The 23,514-nt window shown below is 34.6% G+C and overlaps 3 protein-coding genes across 9 annotated transcripts; 1 reads left to right on the top strand and 2 right to left on the bottom strand.

Annotated features, from left to right (window-relative positions):
• The first annotated feature begins 536 nt into the window (after positions 1 to 536).
• Positions 537 to 10,676, top strand: LOC111405967 (COP1-interactive protein 1-like). 6 transcript variants are annotated; one of them, XM_023035108.1, is made up of 22 exons: positions 537 to 708; positions 1,257 to 1,611; positions 2,451 to 2,495; positions 2,614 to 2,676; positions 2,890 to 2,952; positions 3,106 to 3,168; positions 3,572 to 3,634; positions 3,813 to 3,875; positions 4,106 to 4,168; positions 4,306 to 4,368; positions 5,545 to 5,607; positions 5,785 to 5,847; positions 6,145 to 6,207; positions 6,345 to 6,407; positions 7,260 to 7,322; positions 7,507 to 7,569; positions 7,802 to 7,864; positions 8,013 to 8,075; positions 8,379 to 8,438; positions 9,147 to 9,290; positions 9,466 to 9,561; positions 9,838 to 10,676. In XM_023035108.1, the coding sequence occupies exons 2-22, from the start codon at positions 1,378 to 1,380 to the stop codon at positions 10,336 to 10,338; spliced, it is 2,025 nt and encodes a 674-aa protein (XP_022890876.1). In that variant the 5' UTR covers positions 537 to 708; positions 1,257 to 1,377; the 3' UTR covers positions 10,339 to 10,676. The 6 variants fall into 6 exon arrangements, with proteins under 6 accessions (XP_022890876.1, XP_022890875.1, XP_022890877.1 ...); XM_023035107.1 differs by having other exon boundaries at positions 1,324 to 1,611; positions 9,838 to 10,675; XM_023035109.1 differs by lacking the exon at positions 8,013 to 8,075 and having other exon boundaries at positions 1,324 to 1,611.
• A 601-nt stretch (positions 10,677 to 11,277) lies between these two features.
• Positions 11,278 to 15,533, bottom strand: LOC111405966 (mucin-5AC-like). Of its 2 annotated transcripts, XM_023035105.1 has the most exons (6): positions 15,210 to 15,533; positions 14,773 to 14,878; positions 14,061 to 14,184; positions 12,929 to 13,756; positions 12,620 to 12,691; positions 11,278 to 11,921 (listed from the first exon to the last, which is right to left on the bottom strand). In XM_023035105.1, the coding sequence occupies exons 1-6, from the start codon at positions 15,343 to 15,345 to the stop codon at positions 11,529 to 11,531; spliced, it is 1,659 nt and encodes a 552-aa protein (XP_022890873.1). In that variant the 5' UTR covers positions 15,346 to 15,533; the 3' UTR covers positions 11,278 to 11,528. The 2 variants fall into 2 exon arrangements, with proteins under 2 accessions (XP_022890873.1, XP_022890874.1); XM_023035106.1 differs by lacking the exon at positions 12,620 to 12,691 and having other exon boundaries at positions 12,857 to 13,756.
• A 3,627-nt stretch (positions 15,534 to 19,160) lies between these two features.
• Positions 19,161 to 23,137, bottom strand: LOC111406717 (26S proteasome regulatory subunit 6B homolog). Its single transcript, XM_023036097.1, has 6 exons — positions 22,548 to 23,137; positions 20,349 to 20,579; positions 20,048 to 20,206; positions 19,708 to 19,860; positions 19,355 to 19,482; positions 19,161 to 19,227 (listed from the first exon to the last, which is right to left on the bottom strand). The coding sequence occupies exons 1-6, from the start codon at positions 23,037 to 23,039 to the stop codon at positions 19,161 to 19,163; spliced, it is 1,230 nt and encodes a 409-aa protein (XP_022891865.1). The 5' UTR covers positions 23,040 to 23,137.
• Between the last annotated feature and the right edge of the window lie 377 nt (positions 23,138 to 23,514).

Here is a 23,514-nt window from a genome sequence, read left to right as displayed (position 1 = left end):
TTCCATCAAATCAAACATTAAATGCAATTAAAAATGTGTCATTAAGATTAATTTGGACTTTTCACACCCCCCTCCCCACCAAAAAGTGACTTTTTTGCTTACATAAGTGAAATGACAAATTTTTCGGAACTTTCATTTTTATTTTTTTTTTGACATTTTTGTAAATTTCACTATTTAAATTATAGTAAAATCAAATAGAACTATATCAAAAGTAACAAGTATTTAACGTTGAGAAATTTACTTTAGCCCCCGTTTGGTACCCATTTGTTTAAAAATACATTTTTCTCTTTCTTCTTTTCAACCACACATTTTTTATTAAAATAACATTATACATAAATAATTTTTTTCTTATTTTTCAACCACACATTTCCCATCAAGTTCCTCTTCTAAAATGTAATTGTACATAACAATGGCTCTCAAACGCAGCATTAATATTTGAATTGCCGAACTCTAATATTTCTGATTAAAATTTAGATTTTAATTTAAATTAAAATCAACAATTAAATTAATTTGAAATGTATCCATCAAACAGGTAATACGCATTCATAGACTCCACACCCCAAAAGCCCCAGCACAAATGCTGTTGCATCCTTCTTCTTTCCTATTATAATTTCCTTCCTCTAGTCCGAATCAGAGAACCTTCAGTTTCAAGCGACTCCTTGAGGCCTCGCATATCTTTTCATTCTTCAAACGCATTTGGACCCCAGTGTACGTAAATGCTTCAGCCCCTTGCGATTTCAATTCTATCTTAACGCAAATTTTCACTGATATATATATATATATATATCCAGTTTTTACTTCTGAAGAATTTGCTTATCAATGTGTACGAGTATACGTGTATGGTTGTATGTATCAGTTTGAATGTTTATTTCCGATATTCAATTCTGAGATTCACGTAATCGCAGGTTTTAATTTTGTTTAGGCAATTTTGATTTGTTATGATAAGCTTGGTTTTGATCTGATTTATTATTATTATTATTTTGACTTTAGGCGCATAAATATGATTAATAATTCGTCACATGCAAGTACGAAAGATCTGATTTTGAAAGCGGCAGTGAGTTAGTCCTAAGTTGTGTGGATGCGTATTTTTATGTTGATTTCAATGTAAGAGCTGGAAGATGGAGTCACCTTTCATTTCTTCATTTCAATAAATCAAACAAGATATCCTGATTTAACCTTCCAAACTCTTATCTATCAATTCTTTTTCGCCTCTTTAGTTGATTGAAGAAAGTGCCTAAATTCTGTTAACTACACAGAAAAAATGGATCTATCTACGGAAAAAGTACTTGGTTTGAAATTGTTAGTGCATTCATGATTCAACAGTTCCTGTTTGGCTCAAGCAAGCTTCTTGGGTTTCATACTTGAACTTCTCAACAAATGGAGGTAGATAAGAAGAAAAAGAAAAACAAGAAGAAGAATAAGCAGGCTACTAAGCAGACAGAATGTGCCACAGTTGACGCCATGGAATCAATTTCTGACGATCAGAGCTATGTTTCGGAGATGGGCCCAGATAATAACAGTCAAATTCTGGAGATTCAAGTGTCACAAAATGATCTTGGGCCGAAGATAGATGTTGATATGGATAAAAGTTTTGCTAATGGCGCCGAAGGTGTAAGTTTGTCTGTGTTTGTTTGGTTTTCCATGTATCGCTATAGCAAGTAAAGTTGACTTTTTGTTGAATGAAAATGACTTATTGCCTCTGTTCATGGTTATTTACTGGAATCATGGACCAAAAATTGTGATACTATTGAGTTCATAAATCTGTTTGTTTGTAGTGAAACTCTTGAGTGGTTTGGGTTGAAATTGGATTGTTCGGACTCACATTTCAATGTTTGTGCGGGGGTTATCTTTCTGTTCAATGGACAAAAAGTTCACATAACTTGAGCCAGGTGCAGAGTGGCCTTTTCACATTAATGACTTTCTTACATCGTATATACTCCAGAAGTATGATGTATGAGCAGTCTTGACTGAGTTCCATGAAAAGTTGTGGCTCTTATTGTAAATAGTATATAATCTGCATTTAAATATTGCTTCATGTATCATGGAACAAAATCTTGTTTTCCTTGAAGTTGAATGCATTGACTATGGTTTTGTATAGTAGGTCTCATCGATGTAAATACCACCTGAAATTTTCTAGGTATCTTATTGTTAAAATTGCTGATTTATGTATAAAAAGAAATTTTCTCCCGAGCTGTTTAGTTTTATGGTTCTATTCAAACTCAATGGTATCCTTTGATTTCGAAGTGTAAAGTTTTTTCCTTTTTTTCTTTTCTTATTAATTTTGGTTGGGCTCATACGGAATCCATGTGTAGAAAAACAAACTATCTTGATTAACATATAAAACACATTGGATGAATTTACACTTCCAGATTTTTTACAAGTTATTGTTGTTTTCTTCTTGAACTTTTGGATTTCTACTTTTTCCAATATTTTCACATTGTTGTCTACAGACAACTTTAGCTGAAGCTGAGGAACAGTATTGGCTTGACAGAGAGGTGATAACAAAGTCATTACTTGCTTGATACGCCTAATACAGTAAACTAGCGTTTTATGATCTGATATTCATGGTTTAACATTTGTTTTGCAATCACGCTGACTTTATAGTTTATATAGGCCAGCTTGCAAGAAAAAGTTAAGCAATTGCAGACTCAAAAAGATGCAAGCATACATAAAGAGGTAACAGAAACGTGGTTTGCCTTATGTTTTGTAGTCTGGTAAAACATTTACTCTCCTTTGTTTTATTTTTCATTATTTGCCTTTTCTCTTGCTGTTAGTAATTAGTTTATATGTCATATTTGTACATAATATATTAATTATATAACGCAAAACATATTCTACACTCCTGTGTGTATCCTTTATTTGTCTTTATTCCTGGTTTTATTCTTAAAGGCTATCCTCGAGGAGAAAATCGAACAGTTGCTGAAGGAAAGAGATGAAAATTTACAAAAAGAGGTAACTGAAGCTTAATTTAATAAGCTTTCAAATATGGCATCATAAGTCTTGTAATTGGCATAATTTATTCTTCACTGTATTTTCTATTTTTCACATTATGTTTAACCTTTATTTTGTTCTTTTACTATATCAGATAGACTTTGATTTTTGCAGGCTAGCCAAGAAGATAAAATCACAAAATTACGAAATGAAAAGGACGCATGCATGCAGAAAGAGGTAATGTCACTTTTAACTGTTGAAAGAAAGTGGCACTAAATATACCAGTAGAATGATTTTGCACATGTGATTAATTTCTGAATGTGTTTTTCTTATCTCAATACTTGTAAAAGCAATTCTGTATTTATGTAGCAATTTTTTACTATAATGGCTGATACACGGAAGAGAAACGTTTATGCTTAGGAAATAAAAGAGAGATAATGATCCAGATATTTAATTTGAAACGTAGTATAATATGCAATTTTGGCGTCTTAAACATTTAGTACAAGATGTTAGAAAGAGTTTAAGTATAAGATCTTTGATTGCCCGAAATTTGTCTTCATATGCTATTCTGTTAATCTTTCTATATGTTAGTCCTTTTTTTCCCCCTGGAAGCCAGCTAATTATTTCTTGTCTGCTACAGGATAGTCTAGAAGAGGAAATTGAACAATTGCTGAAGGACAAGGACGCATATATGCAAAAAGAGGTAATTCCAACTTAATTTCACTATTTCTGATGGTAGAAGGTTATGCAGCTGCTGTACCTTTGGACATGTTGTTCTATTTATTCACACTTCAGGGAATTTTTTCCATATGATCTTTTTACGCTTTTGGGTTTCTTATAAAGTCAGTTTTCATGATATGATTGATATGCAAAATTTCCAGGCTGATCTAGTGAGGAAAATTCTACAACTAGAGAGTGAGAAAGATCTATGGCTCAAAAAAAAGGTGACTCTTATTGAATTATCAAAATTTTCTTGGAATTTTTTTATCTTAGAACTCTATATTTCTAACAGCAATTTATGTTTCCAGCCTCATTGGAGATATTTGAATTTGCAGTATGCTTTGATTAGCTGTATAACCATTTAATAAATGACATTTTCTCTAGTTGAACTCTGGTATGTTGTAGTTCTCCCAAAACTATTTTCTAGCTTCTTGTCTAATATCGTCTCTTGCAGGTTGGTTTTGAGGAGAAAATTAATCAGCTGGAGAATGAAGTGGCCATTCTAAATTTAAAAGGGGTAATTGTCTTAATAGTAGCATTTGATTTTCCACTTATAATCGCTAAACCTTTCTTCATGATCAAATCAGTACTCTGTTCAGTCATCTCCTAAAGATTTGATTGGTTCCGAATATTAATGTAGACCTCGTAACACAGGTGAGCTTAGATGAAAGGATAAAACACATGGAAAAAGAAAAAGATTCCCGGGTCCAAAAGCAGGTAAAAGAAGCTTCTGTCTTAACATGATTCTTTTGTTTTCAGTTTTAAATGTTTTAGTCTCGAGAATTTTAGTTTTATCATCGGAAGACCTTAGGAAAAGAATATTAAGGAAGTATGTGTAATTTAATTTACTTATTCTCACCCATATATAGAAAGTTTGAGACATGGAAATGCAGCAGACAGAGAATTTTAATAAACATTTTTTTGTTCATGATCATTAAACTAGATAGAATTTGGAAGTCACCTCGGAACTTCTTGTTTGCAGTTGCTTTTGTTTACAAAACCCTGCAAACGTTAGTCCTCTTAAGGTATCTCTCAAGAACTTCTGAAAATCTGAAAGTTCCTTTTCCTTTGTTCGTCTTAATCCCATGGAAGAAGTAACAGACAAGCACGTGCTTCTGTAAAAACTCCTGAACTTTAAACATGCTTGTAGGCATTAAATTAGCCATTTTGTTGAATTGCCATGTCTAGTCATTTTATAGTCGAGAATTTCCCCAGTTGGACTCGAACGTTAGTAAATTAGTTCTTTTTATGATTTATGTGCAAATAATAAAAAGAACCAGACTAAAGTCTAGATGTTGCTTAGTTAGGGGGTTTAGTAATAAATAAAAGTAATTAGATTGGAATAAGTAAAAATCCTAGGTTAAGTAGGACTTTTATTATCTAGATCCATAAGGTTGGATATCTTAAACTTTTAGTATGATAGATGTTTATATATAGTTTGAGTATAGAATTTTGATTGCCCAAATTTGTCTTTATACGCATTTCTATTAATCTTCTATATGTTATTCCTAGATACATATATATTTCTTTTTTGTGGAAGCCATCTAATGATTACTTATCTGGTACAGGATAGTCTGGAAGAGAAAATTAAACAATTGCTAAAGGGCAAGGATGCTTATTTGCAAAAAGAGGTAATTCCTTAATTTCACTATTTCTGACAGTTTTATGCTTAGGAAATAAAAGAGAGATAATGATCCAGATATTTAATTTGAAACGTAGTATAATATGCAATTTTGGCGTCTTAAACATTTAGTACAAGATGTTAGAAAGAGTTTAAGTATAAGATCTTTGATTGCCCGAAATTTGTCTTCATATGCTATTCTGTTAATCTTTCTATATGTTAGTCCTTTTTTTCCCCCTGGAAGCCAGCTAATTATTTCTTGTCTGCTACAGGATAGTCTAGAAGAGGAAATTGAACAATTGCTGAAGGACAAGGACGCATATATGCAAAAAGAGGTAATTCCAACTTAATTTCACTATTTCTGATGGTAGAAGGTTATGCAGCTGCTGTACCTTTGGACATGTTGTTCTATTTATTCACACTTCAGGAATTTTTTCCATATAATGTTTTTACGCTTTTGGGTTTCTTAGAAAGTCAGTTTTCATGATATGATTGATATGCAAAATTTCCAGGCTGATCTAGTGAGGAAAATTCTACAACTAGAGAGTGAGAAAGATCTATGGCTCAAAAAAAAGGTGACTCTTATTGAATTATCAAAATTTTCTTGGAATTTTTTTATCTTAGAACTCTATATTTCTAACAGCAATTTATGTTTCCAGCCTCATTGGAGATATTTGAATTTGCAGTATGCTTTGATTAGCTGTATAACGCAATTTATGTTTCCAGCCTCATTGGAGATATTTGAATTTGCAGTATGCTTTGATTAGCTGTATAACCATTTAATAAATGACATTTTCTCTAGTTGAACTCTGGTATGTTGTAGTTCTCCCAAAACTATTTTCTAGCTTCTTGTCTAATATCGTCTCTTGCAGGTTGGTTTTGAGGAGAAAATTAATCAGCTGGAGAATGAAGTGGCCATTCTAAATTTAAAAGGGGTAATTGTCTTAATAGTAGCATTTGATTTTCCACTTATAATCGCTAAACCTTTCTTCATGATCAAATCAGTACTCTGTTCAGTCATCTCCTAAAGATTTGATTGGTTCCGAATATTAATGTAGACCTCGTAACACAGGTGAGCTTAGATGAAAGGATAAAACACATGGAAAAAGAAAAAGATTCCCGGGTCCAAAAGCAGGTAAAAGAAGCTTCTGTCTTAACAAGTTTCTTTTGTTTTCAGTTTTAAATGTTTTAGTCTCGAGAATTTTAGTTTTATCATCGGAAGACCTTAGGAAAAGAATATTAAGGAAGTATGTGTAATTTAATTTACTTATTCTCACCCATATATAGAAAGTTTGAGACATGGAAATGCAGCAGACAGAGAATTTTAATATACATTTTTTTGTTCATGATCATTAAACTAGATAGAATTTGGAAGTCACCTCGGAACTTCTTGTGTTGCAGTTGCTTTTGTTTACAAAACCCTGCAAACGTTAGTCCTCTTAAGGTATCTCTCAAGAACTTCTGAAAATCTGAAAGTTCCTCTTCCTTTGTTCGTCTTAATCCCATGGAAGAAGTAACAGACAAGCACGTGCTTCTGTAAAAACTCCTGAACTTTAAACATGCTTGTAGGCATTAAATTAGCCATTTTGTTGAATTGCCATGTCTAGTCATTTTATAGTCGAGAATTTCCCCAGTTGGACTCGAACGTTAGTAAATTAGTTCTTTTTATGATTTATGTGCAAATAATAAAAAGAACCAGACTAAAGTCTAGATGTTGCTTAGTTAGGGGGTTTAGTAATAAATAAAAGTAATTAGATTGGAATAAGTAAAAATCCTAGGTTAAGTAGGACTTTTATTATCTAGATCCATAAGGTTGGATATCTTAAACTTTTAGTATGATAGATGTTTATATATAGTTTGAGTATAGAATTTTGATTGCCCAAATTTGTCTTTATACGCATTTCTATTAATCTTCTATATGTTATTCCTAGATACATATATATTTCTTTTTTGTGGAAGCCATCTAATGATTACTTATCTGGTACAGGATAGTCTAGAAGAGAAAATTAAACAATTGCTAAAGGGCAAGGATGCTTATTTGCAAAAAGAGGTAATTCCTTAATTTCACTATTTCTGACAGTAGAAGGCCATGCAGATGCTGCAATCCCGTGGACATATTGTTCTATTTATTCACAGAATCACCTTTCAGGGACTTCTTTGCATCCTCTCTTGTTACGCCTTTTGTGTTTCTTGTAATTTCAGCCTTCATATATGATTGATATGCAAATTCTCAGGCTGCTCTTGAGAAAAAAATCCTACAACTGGAGAGTGAGAAAGATTTGTGGCTCAAGAAAGAGGTCACTCTTAATTGAATTATTTACATTTTGTTGAAATTTGGGATCTTAGAAACCTATATTTTAACAGCCATTTATTTTTCCAGCCTCCTTGGAGATATTTCTAGTTTGCAGTATGCTTTGATTAGCTGTATACTTTTTTAAAAAAAGGCATTTTCTATAATTGAATTCTGGCATGTGGAAGTTCTTTAAAAACTTTTTCCTGGCTTGTCGTCTAATATCTCGTCTCTTCCAGGTTGGTTTTGAGGAGAAAACTAATAAACTGGAGAATGAAGTAGCCATTCTAAATTTAAGAGGGGTAATTGATTTAATAGTTATAATTTGATTTTCCCCTTGTTATCGCTTAATTTCCGAAGCTTTATTCGTCATGACCAAATCTGTACTCTGTCAGTCATTTCCTGAAGATTTGAGTGGTTCTGTATATTAACTTAGACCTTGAAGAACAGGCAAGCTTGGATGAAAAGATAAAACATATGGAAAAAGAAAGAGATACTTGGGTCCAAAAGCAGGTAGAAGGTCCTTCTGTCTCAACATGTATGCTTGCTACCAATTTTAAATGTTGTAGTCTCTAGAATCAGTTTAGTTTTATCTTCAGGAACCAGAGAAAAAAAAATAGAGTATGTCTAGACATATAATTTAGTTATTCTCCCCCGCATATAGGTTTGAAACCTAGAAATACACCTCTTTAGATCATGATCATCACGTTATCTACAGAGAAGTCTGAATTCACCTCAAAACTTGTCTTCTTCAATTGTGGATAGAGATTAATAATGAAGGCACTAAAATTTTGATCTGGTTTTCATCTGTGACAGAATTCAACTGAGGAAGCAATTGCCACCCTTGAAAATGATAACACAAAATTACGAGCTGAGGTATCGAGTCCAGCTACCTGAACAATCATCATTTAATAGTTGAACTTGTTTGACTATCTACCTGGATATCTTTATCTTACAATTTGTATGGATTGATTTATTGGTTATTTCTCCTACTAATGAAATTGTACATTACAAACCACATTGCATGTTACGATGCCTTGCAATATAGTTTGATGGCTAATAATTTACGCCCTTGATGTAGTATTGCTTTGTGGTCAGAAATGACTTGCTAATAAGGCTCTTACATCTTGGTAGTTTGTGTATAAAACACTTTCTAGTTTTCCTGTAGGGCAGATGGCAGAAAATGCTTAGTGAAATTTTCAATTTTGGCCCATTAAGTTTCTTGTTTTTTTAGTATCTCAAGCTAAATGGACTATGAAACACCCGTATACTTATGAAACACCTGTATACTTTCTGATTTAGAAGGCTCTTGTAGTAGGTACTTCAGGGTTTTGGATAGATATTAAATAAGGTTGGGTATTTATTGGATCCTCGTTATTCGTCCATATGTTCCCATGACATGACCCCCATCCCCAATGTTTAGTCCTTCAGCTTTGCCTCATGGCGGACACATCCTAGCAATTCCTAGAGATGAGAAGAATGCCATGGCATTGCACACATGATACCTCTCAGAGGACCCTATTTAAGACAAGCTTCTCTATTTCTCTGCTTTGGAAAATGGAAATAATAAGCTGATCCTGGCAGATGATGAAGTTGGAAGAGTCAAGGAGGAGGAGCCTCTTACAAGAAAATCATCTTTTGTCAGAGAACATATCTAGTCTGCAGTCACAGATCAACAAACTTGAGAGCAGTGCTGCTTTTTCTCATTTCTCTATGGAGAAAAATGTGGTTAGTTTTTTGTTTTCTCGTATCTTCCAACTTATCATAATTGCAGCTTTTTTGAGATTCTAATTTTCAAAAAAGGAAATAATTTTTGCTTAGTAAGGGATTGAATCTATTATTTTATTTTATATCTCTTATCATATGGTCAACATTGTAATGATAATTTTTCTTTTTGATGTAGCTTACCTCTGAAAATGGGGACGCAGATTATCAGATAGAAGCTGCACGTCCACTGATTGAGAATTTGATTACAGAAAATGCAGAGCTTGTAGAAAAGGTAACATATCATAATGTGGTACAGTAGGCAGAAGCTGTGGTAGCAGATGCACTAGTTTTATTTGGTGTTCATATTTTCACTCTCACCTACTTGTCACTTGGCCTTTCTCTAGTAGTTCTCCCCCCTCTAACTACTCTTCGCTTGACTTGAGTTTGGAAGAGTTACATTCATATCCGTATTAAAAAACTCGCAGTAGTGCTTATTGCAAAAATAATGGTAATCAACTAACTAGAACCAAGTTGCACAAGAATTACAGTTATTTTTATATTGTTTCAGGTGAGTGAGTTATATTCTGAGCTTGAGGAAAGGGGTGCAAAAATGGAACTCTCATCCTTTGTTGACTCTGATCCAATGGATGTGATTCCTCAATCACCTAATGTTGCCGATACCTCAGCTCTTGTGATGGATCCAACGGTTGGAACTGCATATTCAACTGATTCCACGTCTGAAGCTGTTAAGATGACATTTGTTTCGCGTGAGAGCACAGAGTCCTTTGAAGATGTCCTCATCAAAGAGGCGCACGTTGATGCCAAAGATGGTAATGCGCATGCGAACTCTTCATACTTGGAGTCAGATGAAATTGTGCAAATTCCTTTGGATGAGAGCGAAGTTATGGATGCTTCTGATTTAGAGACGGGAGAAAATGATAAGAAAATTGGCGTCCCGCTTTCAGAAGCTCCTTTGATTGGTGCACCATTCCGTTTAATATCCTTTGTTGCTAGATATGTAAGTGGTGCTGATTTAGTCGATCAGAAGTCCGGAAGCTCAGCCCTCTAACATCCTACCTTCGCAGTTTAATGTTTATCATATCGTATTATAAACACAGATAATATTGACACCACATATATGATGATACATAAAGCCATTGTTTTTAACAAGCAGATAGAAGCCACTCAGAGTCTGGGAAAAGCATTTTTCTTGAAGCTATTCATCTCTTGTTCGTCCATGGCCGCTGGTATCATTTTTTGTAGCCGTACTTTGAAGTTCTTTTTGCCGTGATTTACCTGAGTAATTCATTGATTATAGTGTGTTTTATTATAAATACAAAAAATATGTTGAGGACCCTAAATCAAGTTGAATTTGGGAACACGACGGTTATTCTTAAATTGAGAATATTTCTAGTTGACTATCGACTAAAAAATTACAATTACTTTTGTAATTTTCTGAAGTTATTTCTTCTAGTGGTTGTCATGTCGTTTTTGTACATTTCTATATTGTTTCATTTTAAAGTTCTGCTAATAATTTCCAGTAGAAAATAAATTCAAAATATCATAAGGATATACCACTGACATATTTGACTAAACAGCAAAAATGCCTGGAATGGATTCATATTTAAGGGTTAAAATAGCAAGTGTACCTCACGTCTCTTATTTTAAGGGTTAAAATAAGTAAGTAAATACTTAATTTTATAATTGAAAAGCTGATTGAGGGCAAAACCTCTTATATCTTCCTAACCTTGAGAATCAGACCCACTTAAAATCTCCACTGAACTATGATCGGTCACCATATTAGCAAATGGAGCATTTCCATCGCGAAGGATTCTATCAAGCCACAGGTTCCTTGTTGCAACTTCACCCAGTCGAGGACTCATGGAGAAAATGAGAGAGAAGCAAAAGAGAGAAGACAATAAAATCAAATAAAAACAAAAAATTGAAGGGGAGAGAAAAAAAAGAAAAAGAAAAGCATATTTAAATGAGTGATATGGAACGAATGGAGTACAGTGATCAACAAAAATTTTCGCTTAAAGTTCAGAGATCACTCTCGTTATTAAATCCTATAATCTTACATACTACAACACCATTCAAAATTGTGGCAGAAAAGTTAGTCCACACATTTTGTGTGGAGAGACTTTCCCACAACATATTATCATACACTCTAACGTAACAACTTTATTTCCCTCTTTTCATTAAAAAATAAAAATTATGCGAAATGAAATATAACAATAGAGTGAGAGCACTTCATATAGATTATAAAGGGCTAAAGGGTTCAGGCGGTGGTTCTAGTCCGTTATCAAAAATTGGTTCTTGGTCAGACTCGTCTTCCACACTGTGAAGCCAATTGGTGTTCTTCGAATCCTCTTTGCGGAGAATCATGTCATAACGGGAGCTTTCATAAATATCGACATTCGATAGTTTAGCTGAAGATTTGTCATCTTCATTCCCACTTTCAGAAAACCTGTTAATGGTATTCCTGTTTTCTGCAATAGTGTCATGCTTGCCGAAAGGCAGGGTTCCATTGACAGATGCTGCTGAACTTGTCGAGTGACTGGATTGGCTTTTCTGGTTAGCAGATCGAATACTTTGAGGGTAAAGGTTTGAGCCTGTGAGGGGACGAGTACCGTTCGCACCATTTTTTATATCCTGCCATAGAATGGGGAATTTGTGAGCTTAAAGCATGATAGATTTAGCTTCATTGACATGAAAGTCCAATCACATCAATGGATGTAGATAGGCTCCACTAGATACAACATACTCCCAATTTCAGAAATTAGCATTCCTGAAGCTATTCAATATGTCATCATGTTACCATCTCATAGTCCGGAAAGATTAACCCCTTGTTTGGCACCCATTATTTCTCATTCCTCTTTATTTTTTTTTACAGTACTTATTTTCAACCACGTATTCTTCCATAAAATAATGTTACACACAAACCAAAAAACTTTTTCTTCTTTTTTAACTACACATTCTCCATCAATCTACTAATCCATAATACATTTTCCAAAACTAAAGAGGCTCAAAATGTGGTAACTGCTAAATGAATAGTCTAGGATATTTGTTTTATATGCTATTAAGAAAATGACAAAGAAGATACTTTTAAATTTTAATGCGACTTTTAAACCAGACATTGCTAAAAGCAGCAAAGAAACAGAGAAAAATTAAGAGCCTGTTTGGGAGTGATTTTGAGAATTGATTTTTTGATCGTTAAGAGAAAAATAGGGTCCACCTGTGAGAGAAGAAGTCAAATATGACGACTGAAATAGTAAAATAACCGTCAAAAAATCAATTTTTTAGGTGCAAAAATCGGGCCCAAACAGGCTCTAAGTTGAGAGTATATTTACCATATTTCTGATAGCCACATCTAGAGATTTTTTTGAAATAGTCTGGCCAAATCCAGTGCTTTCTGTTGATATCTTCACAGGTTTTCGTGCAGATAACTCTCTGCGGAGAAAAATAGGGTCCACCCGTGAGAGAAAAAGTCAAATATGACGACTGAAATAGTAAAATAACAGTCAAAAAATCAATTTTTTAGGTGAAAAAATGGGCCCAAACAGGCTCTAAGTTGAGAGTATATTTACCATATTTCTGATAGCCACATCTAGAGATTTTTTTGAAATAGTCTGGCCAAATCCAGTGCTTTCTGTTGATATCTTCACAGGTTTTCGTGCAGATAACTCTCTGCGAGTGTCAATTGTATGATCACTGAGCGGCCCATTTGCATGCATCCGACCCCTTCCAATGGGTTCCGTGATTCTTCCCCGGACAACCATGGGTGATGACTGTCTCCTTGGAAAAGCGGTAGAACTTGTTGTCTCAGTATTCCGTTTCAAAGTAATAGCCGCACCAGGTCTTGACCTACCGGCAGATGGGGGCCTGTCTGGTAAAGTTGTTCGCAGGTTTGGGGGTGTTTCAAGTGGAAAATCTGGGGGGACAATAGGCTTTGGTTGGGGCCGAACTCGTGGACCAGGGGAGCTTGGGCGGGAAACTGAAGAAAGATTCTGCCTTGAAAGAGTCCGTCCTCCTGATGCTGAAGGTCCTGTTGCAGGAAATATAGAATGTGATGGTGATGGGTTTCGACGAGTAGGTGTTGAAGGCCTTGATGTTGACCGAACACCAATAGAGTTCGTGTTGGCAGAGACATGTGGCCTGGAAATCGGAGTAGAAGGTCTTGAGTTTTGGGATGGTCTCGGTTTCTCAGTTGAAGGTATGTTGGGTGCAGGATGGACTTTACAAGGAGTTGAAGATCTTGAGACCTTTGCACGGGCAGAAGGGGTTGAAGGTCTTGTAACAGATGAAGAGCGACTAGTAGGAGTGGAAGATCTAATAAAAGATGACACTGATGCAGAGCTCGTGTTATGGATAGGGTTCGATTTATTCGAATTGATACCATATTGGAAACTAGAGACAGACGGGCGAGTTGCCGAACTGCTTCGTGTTGGTCTTGCAGGACGGCTGCTTTCCGATTGAGAAGCTGAAAGCTGAAATAAGAAAAATATACCATAACATATGAAAGCAGAAACCTAAATATAGCAATGTCCAACTATATGTTTATTGATTATGATTGATAATGAATCTTGTTCAATAATGAAAAGGCAAACCAAAGAACAAGGAAAAACCAGTCTAGATTTTTCAAGATAACTTGAAATAGAACTGATATGAGCATATGGATTAATTATTTGTGCTGAATATTTGGCTTTAAAATATGGGCTAAATACAGGCAACAACAAGTAATTCCTCTGTGAATAAAGTTATAATCTACTATATGGAACAGGTTCAGCATACTCTTGAGGCCTTGATTGTAGAGGTTGATCTGATTGATGGACTGCCTCTTGGAGCCACGAGAGCGGATCGGGATTCATTTATATCCAATGGAGGAACAAGAGGAGTTCCAGGAGGAGTAAGAAGCCTGTTACATATAAGGGCTGTAAGCATAGGCAGAGACAAATAACATGTCCCATTATTGCTTCATGTAAATCAATTTCAATATAGGTTTTTTGGGTGCAGCTAAATATTGTTGGATTATGATTATTTGAATTGGTTATTTTTGAACCACCACAATTTATTCTGAATGCATTAAATGAGCAGAACAAAGGTGCATACAATTATCTCCAAACACAAAAAAGTAACACTAAAAAATCTAAAACTACATCCCAAGTTAGATACTCATATTAACACAAAAGAAACCAATTTGATATTCATATGATGCAATTGTCCCAACCATCCACTAAGCACGAGTCCATGTTTAGAATTTATACAAGACCTCCTTGTGCAGGTTCACAATATGCCGAGGGGAACTACATTATTAATTCATGCGAAAGTTGTCTTTTTAGGTTCCCTGATTCTCTTTGAAAACTAAGGAAACCTAGATTTCATCAAGTAATAAATGAAACCAAAAAAATATAACTTGTATACATTTTCTGTCCAACTAAAAGATTATTGAACCAATTAATGTAAAACAATTTTTTTCTGGTAGGAAAATATTTTCAGGAATTACCAATCGTAGTCATGCTTTCCGGCATCAGTTGACGACAATAGGTCATCCAGTCCACTTCTACTCTGTTTTGCTGATTCAATTGAGAGACTCCCCAATTTCTCCGATGCTAAACTCGCGAATCATCAGATTCAGTGAAAAAAAAGGAAGAAGAATTAATGCCAAAAGAAGAACCGAGGTAAATTTGCTAATAAAGAAATAGATAATACAGCTAGATAGCATTGATAGTTTAAACAGCTGCAACGCAAATCGGGACCACGACGTCATCTTATACAATGAACATACTATTTCTGACTGATATTTCCAAAAATAACCGTCGTTTTAAACCCGATTTGTCTTTAAATCACACCACAAACCATTTGTCGCCGCATCTGCTACAGTTATTTATCACTGACCGCTAGAATTATAAAGTCAAAGCAAAAAAAAAATAAATTACGCACCATCAGACTCATCGGAGAAGAGGTCCAAGTTGTCTTCCGAAGAGTCCTTGGAGTTTGAGACTCCACCGAGGCTAAGTCGCCGGCGTTGGTGTAGCGGAATATTCCGCTCGCCGGCGATCATTGAACTGAAATTCATCTGGTAGTTTTGTAAATAAAAGACGCTTTTATCATAATGAGCGGAAGCACGTACTGCGTCTGCGTGAGCTGAAAGAAAAATGGAGATGTGAAGAGTCACGGAAGCCTTTCTCCGTCAACTTTTTTTGACGCCGTCATATCATCAGAACATGGATCCATAAGCATTCGCTACATGGGTTAGTTCTCAAGTTTTAATATTTATATGGGACATTTACAAAAATATCTAATTTTACATATGTTGATTTAAAAATGTTCACTTTTGATAATCTTTGCAAAAATGGTCAAATTTGATATCAAATTCTCTATTTATTCCTTAATGAAAGAACAAATAATTTCATATTACACATGTCAAATCACAATTAATGCTAGACATAGAAATGTCGAGAATAACATTTAAAATGTAGAAAATGTTATATTTCGAATGAAATGTCATTCGAGACATTGTATCGAGAACAACGTTTGAAATATTAAGAACATTTAATATTGTGATTTGACATGTATACTTTTAAAATATAAACGAATTCAAATATTGATAACGACATTTGAAATGTCGAGAATATCATTTTAATGTAACTTCTCATGGAAGTTACTTAGGAGTATTCTCGTCCAAATAATTGTGAAAATGGACATTGAAAAATTTGGAACATTTTTACAAATGACTATGTCAAAATGAACTTTTTTTTTTTTTTAATTTCCTCTATTTTTATATTTATAAAAGGATATTCATAATTTATTTGGAATCGATTACTCTTTTTTTATTTATATTTATTTATTATTATTATTTTTTTCTAAAGGCTAGAAGTCAAGCTTAATAGATAGAATTGCTTCCATGCCATAGATCAAAATAAAAAGGAATTTTTTCCAATGTCATAATTTTTTATATTTTGCTCGAAAAATAATTTATATAGGCTTGCAAGAAATTGTCAATATATTTGAGATTGAATAGGATAACTTTCATAATTTTCTGGTAAAATAAAATTATGGGAGCACATGAGTCATGAGGAGCCATAGTCAACGGTCAAACTTCACAAGTCCTAAATGGGAACCTAGTAAATAATTAGAATAATTAATGCTTCCAGAAGCTGGTCTAGACGAAGGGAAAGAAAGCGTCCAACCGCACGACTTTCAAAAGTTGGGCTTGAAGATCAATCCAAACACACTTGACAATATCACATTCATTTATTTTAAAAACTATTTTTTAAATCGATGTTTCAAAAATTTTGACAACATGAATGTCATCAATCACAATTGTCGACAACAATGATATAAATAGCTTTATTCGATTGAAGACACGTAGCAGGAATTCTATATTTTGTAAATCCTTCCTGTGTGATTTGGACTCGATTCAAAGAATCCTTAGATCTAATGTAGAATTCTTCGAAGAGTTGGTGCATCAGTGAGTGAGATTTGGAAGGTGGGAACGATAGCTGACAACATTACGTTATTAATAATGGTATGGACCACACTAATTAAAAGTTGTCCATATCTTTGGTTACGGATCTCGGAATCCATTCATTTTGCAAGCAATTAATCATTAGGGCGGTCCAAGGTAAGTCCCTATTTTGACAACCCGTAATTGCGAAAACTCAAATTTTAAATAATATTTAGAATATGTTATTGAAAAATAGGGGAAAAAATATATAAATTTATGTGTAGAATATTTTATTGTGTGAATGTGTAGGTAAAAATAAGTATGTAAAAAAAAAAAGTTCGAAAATAATGAAAATCAAACAAGTGCTAAATTGCTTCTTCGTTTTTTTTTTCAGTTGAGATAATTTGAGACAAACTTGTAGTTACCATATGTGAAATTGTGAAAGGATTCATAAGAGTTGCATAGATTTCAGGGCTTGTGCTTGTACTTTTTGGAGAAGAATTCGAGTACGTGTTTACATAGTCTTCTTCTGTCCGAAGAAATGAATCCAATTTTATTTAAAGGCTCTTCTAACCAGATAAAAAACATCCACAAAATTAATCAAATAGTTATAAGTAATTTTTAAACGTAAAAGCAGCTTATGACTTTCAAAATCCTCTGCTAAAGGGTCCATAATCCATTTCCAACAGATACGACATGATGCAAGGAAAAAAAGGGAAAAAAGAAAAGAAAAGAGAGATGTTCATTTCAAACAATTACCGAGAGAAAATAATAGGTCCTCGCAAAAATCACTGTTACTCCTCAAGAACAACAGTAACTTGTTGATTGCAAAGACAAATCAATTAGGAATAAACAAGAGCAGAGTATCGTCGAGGTTGGAAAAAAATTCTACTTAATAAGTCAACATCAAATGACAAGATATTATAATAAATCCATGAGAACATGGAAGCATTAACATACAATTTCCCAAATACGAAAACTGAGATTACTTGTAAAATTCCAAATCAGTGTCGGGTTTCTTGACATTGCTTCGGTATCCCTTCTCAAAGTCCTTTGGAAGTATAACATATCGATTTTTGTGAACAGCGTGCATACTTGCCTCCTAACATATAGCGGCAATTTGCAGAAAACCACCAACATGGTTAATGCAACACAAATTCCAGATTCGACAACTTATATTTTTAGTTCAATCCTAGAACCGACAACAAGAAGGATACCCTAAAAATTCTAACAGAAAAAACTATATTGGAACAAGAAGACAAGATGAAGCAAGTCCCATGGTTTTGGGGAAAACAAGAAGACATGATGAAGACGACATTATGCGATTTCGGTGGTCGGAGCATGTTTTAGAGTTTTAGGGATTCCATTTTAGGTGAGGGAGACAAGTTCGCCGGCATTTTGCGATTTCGGTGGTTGATTTTGCTACAGAGAAGAGTGGGTTTTAGGGATTTGATTTTCTCTTGCTTTCCTTTCACATTCACGACATTAGGGATTTGGTTTATGCTCTGCTTTTTTTTAAAGAAGGATTCAATTTTCGTCTGACAAATTTTGTACAATTTTTTTAATTGGTCAAATCTCATTTAATTAGGACATGTAGGATATTTAAAATTAGCTTTAAGGGCAAACATGTCTAAAATTGTCTAAAATTGACATTCTTGCAATGTAAAAAAAAAAAAAAAAAAGGGGATTTTGTAATTACAAAGTCAAGAGTTGACTATTTTGATAATTTCCTCATAGTTAAATTTGCTTAAGTTGCCTCTTTCTCTACACACATTTCAATCGTACATATAGATGTCTCTCTATGAAGATCTTTTGATAAGATTCTAATCGAAACAGAAAGAAAGGAAGAAGAATGAAAAGAAGGGACATTATAACGGTAAAATTTGCTTAAGATGTCTCTTTCTCTACATACATTTCAATAGTATGTATAGATGTCTCTCTACATTCGATCTTCTGATAAAATTCTAATCAAAACAAATTGCAAGAATTTTCACTAAAGAATTTTCCAATTCCTTGATTTCGTTGACGTCAATCCCTGATTTATTATGTCATTCTTCTTAACAAATGAATATTTATTTTTGGAATATTATATAGAGACGCAAACTATTGTAAAATAAGAATGTGAACCCTAAACTTCCAAGTTCGACTGAGCTCTCCAGCCACAAAAGCCACAGGTTCAAAGACAAAATCTCTCGCTCAAGATAGTAAACTAAAACCGTTTTAGTTTTAAAATACGCTACGGGTGTGACAACAATTCAATTAACTTCTTCTCCTTCTTCGCCTCACATTCTCTCTCTTAGAAATTCCACTAGCTTCCTTAACGAAATTTCAATCTCAATCCAACTGTTGATTACTGTTTAATTTCGAAATTTAGATTATTCAATGGCTACTCTTCAGCTATTAAAATATAGTCCATCTACACTTCCAATTTCATCTCAATCGAGTTACCAAAGAAATTTCAGCTGTTTCTGCTCGGAATTCAGTTCTAGGCTTCGATATTCAAGAACAGTGCTTCATAATAGGAGGTCAAGGGTTTATTGTAAGACTCAACAAAGTGAAACTCAGAGCAATGGTAAGTAATACTGTTGAAGTATTTGTCTATACTCTACATATGCATGTGTGTATAAATTTGAAATACTCAAATTTCAATCTCCTATAAAAGACGTGGTTAAGAAAACAAACCTCGGCAGCACTTATTTTATCAGGTCGAGAAACATAGTCCTCTAAATCAACTTCATCGCCCAAGTTCATCTTAGCCGTGCATACCTGCTCAAGGACAAGCAACAATCATGAATCCACACAATCATGAAGAATCCTTCAGATGTATGTGTATCCAAAGAGATAGAACACTCTAAAACTCTTTGACACAAACTATACATTTGAGGAGAAAGATTGCCATTCAATTCATAGGAGACGGACAAATTTCTATCAATTAACGCAAATGGAAAGATGAGAAATAAGACGCTTCAGGTATATTCACTAGACAATTACCTGAAAAACCAGCCTCTTCTGCCGTCTATCAGGCAAAGGGAACTCAATTTTACGATCAAGTCTACCAGGGCGTAGAAGTGCAGGGTCTAACGTGTCCGCGCGGTTAGTGGCCATGATGACCTTCACATTTACAGTTTGATCAAATCCATCCATCTGTCGTACCATTCAAATAATTAGTAGCATTATGGCAACAACACATGCATAGAGAAAGCTCATAAAATGGGTTCGAGTTTCCTATATCTACAGCCTTTGACTGTACTTGCAGATTATTTGTCATAAGCATAAAAGTATGCATCTGCAGTCTGATTGCACCCCTAAATTCCTAATCGTACAGATATACCTGATTCAAAAGTTCCATGAGTATTCTTTGAACCTCTCTATCAGCTCCAGTTTGGGCATCAAATCGAGCAGTTGCAATGGCATCTACTTCATCAATAAAGATAATTGCAGGAGCGTTTTCTTTGGCCAGACGAAAGACATCACGGACCATTCTAGGACCCTGTACATACCCACCAGCAACAATATTTAGTCAATTGGATATTCACAACTTCCTTGGCATGGTACACAAAAGATATTCCAAATGTTATCTAACAATGAATCAGCACACATCACAAGCAAAGAGGAGAGTTTCTGAAGCATACCTCACCCAGATATTTCTGCACAAATTCTGAACCCACCACCCTAATGAAAGCTGCAGTTGTGTGGTTTGCCACAGCCTTGGCAAGCATGGTTTTACCTGTACCAGGTGGACCATAAAGCAACACTCCACGGGGAGGGTCAATACCAATCTGCTTGTACAGTTCATTGTGCGTAAGTGGTAATTCAACAGCTTCACGAATTTCCTGCTTCTGAATATCACATCCGCCAATATCCTGAGATAATGAAGAGATAGGGTGATATCAGAAGGTCGACAAAGCAGCTTGGTTAACCATAACGAATGGGCATGGAATAATAACTAATAGTGTCCACTATTCGAAAGTGCAATAGAATTATATCACATCTACAGTTTTTATAAATGAAGAATTTGTTCAAGCACATGATTACGGGATGAAGCAATCAATAATTTGACCTACGTGAATTGTTGATTTGTAATCTCAGAATATTATCAAGGAGAAGAATATCATTGATGCAAATAATGAAGAAGGAAAACTTTCAATTCCTACATTCCAAGCATTGGCTGCAATTTCAATGCCCTAAAAAATTGAAGGCAAGTTTTCTCCAGCCAAGAGGGAATGATGCAAGCAATAAAAGGTATGAATCTACTAGAATAGGTAAATACAAAGTAGCATTATTCAGGTCCACAAAAGTTTCTTTGGACATAAGTCATATCCCCTGCGTCCACATCAGAGTATTTATTATTTATATATAAATCAGAATTTTGAGTTTTTCTTATGATCATGTGGGGTCCAGGTCACAGAACCCAAGAGCATTCCCAAAATTGTTTATTCTTAGCCTATTTGATATTTCAAATCTGTATGCATCCAAAATCAGAATTCCCTATAAAGTTCTTTTGCATTGGATCTTAAGAGATTGGCATCTGGAATGTTTGGAAGAAAATATCGAAGTTTCAGTTTTAATATAGAAAAAGGAAATATTACAATGTTTTGAGCTTTCATGCTTGATCTGTGTGGTGATCATGATGATTTGCAACCAAATTTCTTTTTTGTTTTTAATATAGAATCCCCACAAGTGTGCCTCCGTTTTGGAGAAAGTTTGATGAAATATGGATCTGGCAAAGAATATCCATGATTGGAGGGCTATCCAAAACTGTATAATTGTTCAACATTTGCTTTTAAACCTTCCAAAGTTGCAGTTTAACAGGATGGGTGGAAAGAGGGTATGCAAAAGTCAGGTCAAAGAAAAATCTATCATCTGATAACACCTTTGTTTTCTTCCCTTTAATGTTAGTTTGGTTAAGTAAAACCACAAAAGATGGCTTTTCCGGTCAAAGAAAAATCTATCATATGATAACACCTTTGTTTTCTTCCCTTTAATGTTAGTTTGGTTAAGTAAAACCACAAAAGATGGCTTTTCTGGTTCTTGCAGCAGCCAGAAAGGACACTTTAACTGTTGATAAAGATGTGCCAGAAGTTGAGGGCCCACCTATAGCAATAAAAACGCTAACTGATAAATTAGGGTAATTTCGATGCCAAAAAATTGAAAAATATCTTGAAGGTTGGAAAAACCAGATTTGGAGGATGAAGAATATTCTTTATTCGTGTTAATGTTTTGAACCCAAATCCATTTCCAACTTCTACCAGTCTTGGATGGAAGAAAGTCACTGAGCAATTTATTCTTGCATGCCACTAGTACAGTTTTTCTGCTCAACAAAATTCTAACACGATCAGTGAACACAGGTCTTAAATGAAAAGGACCACCTTCAAAAAGAGAATACCATGCAAATGTAAAGAGTAAAGTTAAACTCCCATATCAAAAATTTCAATCATATAGATATAATCAAGTCCACATTCCCAAATCACCATAAGGGCTCTTGACACATATGATTGTTAAATGCAAATAAAATATAAAGACTCCTACAAAATGCATCCTATAAGTTGTAAATATATTAAAATTTATCACACAACTCTTTATAACCTACTTTAAGCACAAGATAGTAAATTTCACTTCTTTATACTCAAATCCAAACAGGCCCTATTCAATCTGGTAAGAATAAGCCATCAAGCAATTAATCAGCTCAATCTAGGGCATATTTCCTATTAAGTCTTTAATTCCAATTCAATTATAAGATAAAATCATCCAACAAACTAATAAATAATAATGGCATACATCCACTAAAAATCTATAGCAAAAACTGTATATATAAAAGTGAACTAACTCACATTGTAGGTAACATCAGGTTTCTCGGATTGGCTGAGAAGCGAAATACTGGAGTCAGCTTCAGGGGGCAAGACATCGACGAGGGCATTAGAGTGGCGGTGGAGAGCCACGGAGGCGGCGGGCTTGAGGAGCTCGCGATTAATAGTACTTAGAATGCGGACATAATAATTCGACCCGGTAGTGGACCCAACGATGCCGTTGTTCTGGTCAACCATTTCCATGAACTGGCCAATGACCAGCGGCACCGACTGGATCCTTTTGACCTCCTCCTGAGCCCGAAGAAACTCTCGCTTCAGGTTTTTCAATTCATCCTTCACGTATTCCTCTTGAATGTCGATGAACTCCAATTGCCGCTGGAGGGATTTGAGCCGGCCGTAAAAATCGTCGTCATCGGAGGATTCGGTGTATTTAGAGGCGGCAACAGCGGGTAATGCCGGCGGCGGGTCAGAAGAGGATACGGGTTTCGGATCCAGTACCATTGCGGAAGCGGCCATTGTCAAATTTCGCTCTTTGCTTTTTCGCTTTAGACTTTCGTTCTCTTCTCTTTTTGCTGCCTGTATGTCCTTTAACTTGTTGCAGAGGGAACCGTACTGGGCTGAGGTTTATCGGCGGTTATTTGACGGAGAAATGATTTGTTGGGTCCAAATACAGGCCCATTGGGCTACGGCAGAAATTATGGGCCTCAAAATTATAGCGGAAAATTTTAAGGAAAAATAAGAGATTAAGTCCTTGTTTGGTACATATTAAAATTTAAATTTTAATATAAGTTAAAGTCAACAATCAATTTTAATCATATATTTCATGGATTTCAATCATACATTTTATCGACTTTTATCAAAATCCACTAAAAATTTAATTTAAATCCTAATCAAACAGTGTATAAGTATGATTCATTCAAAACTAAGAAACAAGGTTTTAAACTTCAAATATCATATTTTGATTAGATTTTATTTATGAAATAATTAATTA

This window comes from Olea europaea, chromosome 12 (genome assembly GCF_002742605.1).
Source record: "Olea europaea var. sylvestris chromosome 12, O_europaea_v1, whole genome shotgun sequence".
NCBI classification, from domain to species: Eukaryota; Viridiplantae; Streptophyta; class Magnoliopsida; order Lamiales; family Oleaceae; genus Olea; species Olea europaea.
The sequence above is the reverse complement of the archived record's forward strand: the minus strand, read 5'-3'. Positions and strand labels throughout refer to the sequence as shown.